Raw genomic sequence first — 4,822 nt, forward strand, 5'->3', positions numbered from 1 at the left:
AAACTATGCAACATAGATTGTCATCTGGGTTTTGATTTGATTTGCCATAATTGACTGTAGGAAGTAAAATCCTCGCGCATCCAACAAGAGGAAACGAAGTATACAAGGTATCCTTTCCTCCCTAAATGTAGCGTTATTATGACTCTTTAATTTATCACATATAAAATTCAATCCACTTTATAGAATAGAGATCAGATGTATTTGTGCAATTACATTTTGGGCTTAGAAAATAAAATTGAAATGCAATGTTCTATGAATATTTGGAGCTCTGTGTGAACTGCGGATATATAAATTTTGATGAATTTACCATCATTTACAGCACTGTTCATGTTATTTTTAATCACAAACATTCATTATCGAAATTAGTATTTCTAGTTATTGATGCCCTACTTGTGAAAGCTTATAATCTGTCAATTTTTCTTTGAGTTTCAAGGTGTTAGGATTATTTCCAGGAGCATTTCGTGAAATGCAGAAGGTGTTACGTATTGTGTTAATCATGAATATATTGAGAGGCGGTGGTTTCTAGTAAGTCGGTTATGTTTGAGGGAGTGTTAGAAAAGTTAAGAATGATATTGATCAGGTACTTTTTGTGAATGATCTGATAGACTATGTAAAGATTTATATTGAATTATTTGGAAGATCTTGAAAATCCTTGACCACCTTCGTTACATTTCATCTTGACAAACAATACGAAAACATTACGAAACGGACAATAACATCACATTTATACTTTTGTGCCTCGAGTCTTTTATTCAGTTATATTTTTGTAGTGCCATTAGTATTATGTCGAACGTTAGCATGCATCTCGAGATATTCATTTTCAAACTAAATAAATGTACTAAATGCAATTTGCTCGAAACGTTGCTTCTTACATGATAAATGCAATTATTGCACATTTTCGCCCAGTTCAGTGAAAGCAAATACGCAGTATACAAACAATTGTTCACTATAATGTAATTTCGTATAAAATATTGACAAAGTATCACAGCAAGTATACAATTAATCAATTATGTGGAAGGTTACAGTTCTTTGCGAAGCTAATGCAGTAACACGGGTGATTGTCTGTAGTTCCCCATTTAAATCTTTATTTATGATAAACGGGAAAAAAATGCAATCTACCAACTTGATTCTTGATTGTTTTGCAGTTTTTGATAAAAGCAATGTCTGGTATTGTAGCTTGGCTTAAGATATGCAAAATATTTCTTGTGCAAAACAAAATACCATCAGTGATTAGTTGAAGTGTCACTCCCAACACATGAACTGCCATTGATTTATTTACTATATGTGAAATAGCTTTATGCATTTGCTGAGGAATGCAGCCATTTTGCTTATGAAGTATAGTTATTTATATACATCATAACAACATAAGTCGCATTATGTTTCTCATGTTTATGCTTAGCATTTGTTGAATCTGAATGATTATCAAAATCGCGTTAATTTTCAGATAATAAATACCCATTGCAAAATTATCATATTCTGTTTTAATGTTGGGAGACTTTCACTTGCACCGGACAACTAGGTAGGGTTGCGAAATGAGGATGATGAAAAATGTTTATGTTGGTGGAAAGGGGGAAGCAAGCGCTATCCCATCACTTTAGCCTTTCTGATCGGCGTTCAATGTCTCACTTTGTCGAGGGCAGACATCAGCTGCTTTGCTGCGATACTTGAGCAGTTGGAGGCAGTCTGGGAGGTCGGGAGCTTGTAAAGGAACTGCTGATTGGCGGGTGGCGGGGGATTCTGGCGGTCGCGGCCAATGAGAGTGGCTCTAACGAAATGTCTCCTCCCTTGCTGCAGTCTCGCGAGATCGCCGGCTGCTGGGAGTTTGGAAGAAGGCTACCATCATGGCGGATAGAGACAGTGGAAGCGAGCAGGGGGCGGTGAGCTCGAGCTTGCAGCAGCTGCAGCAGGAGACGCAGGAACTGGCGTCCAAGAGGGTGGACATTCAAAACAAACGCTTCTACCTGGACGTGAAGCAGAATGTCAAAGGCCGTTTTCTGAAGATAGCGGAGGTGGGAGCAGGAGGCAATAAAAGTCGCCTAACTCTCTCCATGTCTGTTGCTGTGGAGTTCCGCGACTACCTGGGCGATTTCATCGAGCATTACGCACAGCTCGGCCCCAGTAACCCGGACATGCAGACGGACGAGCCGAGGCGAGCTCTGAAAAGTGAATTCTTGGTGCGGGAAAACCGCAAGTATTATATGGATTTAAAAGAGAACCAGCGAGGCCGGTTCCTACGGATCCGCCAAACCGTGAACCGGGGACATGGCCTTGGCTCGCAGGGTCAGACTATCGCCCTCCCCGCTCAGGGGCTAATTGAATTCCGTGATGCACTCGCTAAACTCATCGACGATTATGGCATCGAAGAGGAACCCACTGAGTTACCCGAAGGGACATCTCTCACTGTGGACAACAAACGATTTTTCTTTGACGTTGGGTCAAACAAGTATGGCGTTTTTATGAGAGTAAGTGAGGTGAAACCATCATACCGCAATTCTATCACGATACCGTACAAAGTGTGGGCCAAGTTTGGAAATACTTTCAGTAAATACGCAGAGGAGATGAAGAAAATACAGGAGAGACAGCGGGAGAAAAGATCTGAACAGCAAGAAGAAGCTCCCGGAGATGATGGGGAGGAAGACTGATAAAACTGTAATAAAAAAAACACTTCCTGTAAAACTGTAACTGTTTAACTACGAGGGAGCACCACCCACCAAACCTCCACAACTGACAGTTCGACTTGTCACCCATCGCTGGATGTTCGTCCACTTATCAACCGTGTAAACCGTAAGCAGCTGCTAAGTAATAACATTATGAACTGTGTTTCCTACTTGATAAAAAAAAACTGAGTGTTTATTTCCCTAATTAACCAAGACTTTTGTACACGTTCAAGCTATTAAAAGTGTTTGCAATCGTCAGATAATATGCTGAATTATAATGAAATAAGTCCTTTTCATGTGAGCTAACATTTGACTTAGCACAAAATGAGAGATATTTTAGAAGAACACGTAAATAATATTTTTAGTTTTCTCATTTTGTTACCAAATTTCAAACATTATACGGAGGTTATAGTATATTTGACACCCTATATACCTGTGATTAGAGATGTGTATATATGAGGGCTAGGCATGCTGTGTGTCTGAGCTTTGTTAAATGTAATGCAGAAGTCTGTAGAGTTAAAAGGTACATAGGTTTATTCATGCAAGGTAAAACTATTAAGAAGTGCTCTCTTTTATACAATATGCATTGCATCTGGACCTTAAACATATAAAACTGGTCAGTGGAACTTCTGTGAACATGAAGCAAATTATTAAAAAAGGCATTTAAATGAACTGCAAAGTTGTTTGATTTTTACAGACAAATGTTAACCTATGATTAACAAAGCAAGTAGCACATTTTAAGTTAGGTTATGATAATTTTGCTCTTAACTGTGAATGTGAGTTACTGGTATTTAATGTATTTAGATTAGTTGTCAAATTATATGCATTCTATCAGATGGTACATAATTAACAATTGATAGGGAACTTTTAATGTGAGTGCATTCATGTAGCAAGCTATTGCCTGAATTACTGTTACCTGTAAAGAGAGGAAATTGCATTTATTTACTTTGTGGGGGAAGGGGGTTGATTTAATGTTAAGTGGAAATCTAAGCAAATGACATGTCAATGACAGCATTTTATTGGGGCCAACTCTTCCAGATTACATTTCCTGTTTGGTTAATATCATATTTTAGAACATTCTAAAGGCACAGATTATTCTGCACTTTATAATATCACAGTATTAACACTATATACATAATTTGATTTGTTTTATTGTCGTACAACCTATGAAAATGTTTTGCGTCTTACTGGTTGCTAGTGACTGTTGCATTCATGTGGATTATCTGTTGCTGGCAAGTTGAAAGTATTACATACATTCTAGGTCACTAATCACTGTAAAGGTCTTGTGTTTTTTTTTCTGGGTTTCTCCCAGTTTTCTTTCTGTAGTTCTTCAGTCAGTTGTGACCTTGTCATTTGGGATTATGTAGAGATAAAATTCCATGTTTTATAGTTTAGACTATTTGGCTTTTGTGTGGTTTGTTTATAGAATTTTACAACCATTGTGGTAAAATTTCAAGAACTATGCTTTCCCATCGTGTGTAAAGCAAGGGCTGCTTTGATCTAAACGTGTGTAAACAATAATTCCTGGCTCAATTCACTTAAATCAGAGCCGCACTTTGCATAAGAAATGTTTTAAATCCTTGTACAGTAAAATGTATACAATGAGGTACTAAATATTACTGTTAAGCACATTCATACTTCATTGTTTAGTGGAAGAGTTTAGCCATTTATAGTAGACATATCTTGATAGTTGTGAACCTAAATATTTCTCATCTATCGTTTGAGGGTTTCCAAGATTCAGCGCAAATGACAATGTAACATTAAGGATTTTTTAGTGTAACATTTGATGCTTTTTTGGTGTTTTTTTTATATAATGCTGTGTTTAACAGACATTGCCAGTACTTGCCCTGCCAGTTGCCTTTTACTACTCGCAAAAACAATGCGGTGCTACTGTAATTTGAAGGTTTATATTTCTGTAGCACAACATTTCAGTGGTATTATAACTAGTGTGAAACTGGGCAATAAACATCACTAACCCTATCACTGTTCAATTGTAATTATACAGATCAATATATTAGTATTGAATATCAGATATATTTACAAAATTTCTTGTAAAATTTGTTAATATTACATCCAATGAATAGAATAGGCAATTGTTTTGGAACCCAAATTTTGATCAGCCTTCCAAAAATTTCTGATAGCTACTCAGCCCACTTCAGTCCCCA

The 4,822-nt window shown here is 37.1% G+C and overlaps 1 protein-coding gene across 1 annotated transcript; it reads left to right on the plus strand.

Annotated features, from left to right (window-relative positions):
* The first annotated feature begins 1,799 nt into the window (after nucleotides 1-1,799).
* Nucleotides 1,800-3,343, plus strand: LOC132823392 (transcriptional activator protein Pur-alpha-like). Its single transcript, XM_060837169.1, has one exon. The coding sequence runs from the start codon at nucleotides 1,842-1,844 to the stop codon at nucleotides 2,640-2,642; it is 801 nt and encodes a 266-aa protein (XP_060693152.1). The 5' UTR covers nucleotides 1,800-1,841; the 3' UTR covers nucleotides 2,643-3,343.
* Nucleotides 3,344-4,822: the final 1,479 nt, after the last annotated feature.

Source organism: Hemiscyllium ocellatum, chromosome 16, assembly GCF_020745735.1.
Source record: "Hemiscyllium ocellatum isolate sHemOce1 chromosome 16, sHemOce1.pat.X.cur, whole genome shotgun sequence".
NCBI lineage: Eukaryota > Metazoa > Chordata > Chondrichthyes > Orectolobiformes > Hemiscylliidae > Hemiscyllium > Hemiscyllium ocellatum.

Excerpts from the sequence above, each read along its gene's own strand:
- LOC132823392 (XM_060837169.1), top strand. The coding sequence starts at position 1,842 with ATGGCGGATAGAGACAGTGGAAGCGAGCAGGGGGCGGTGAGCTCGAGC.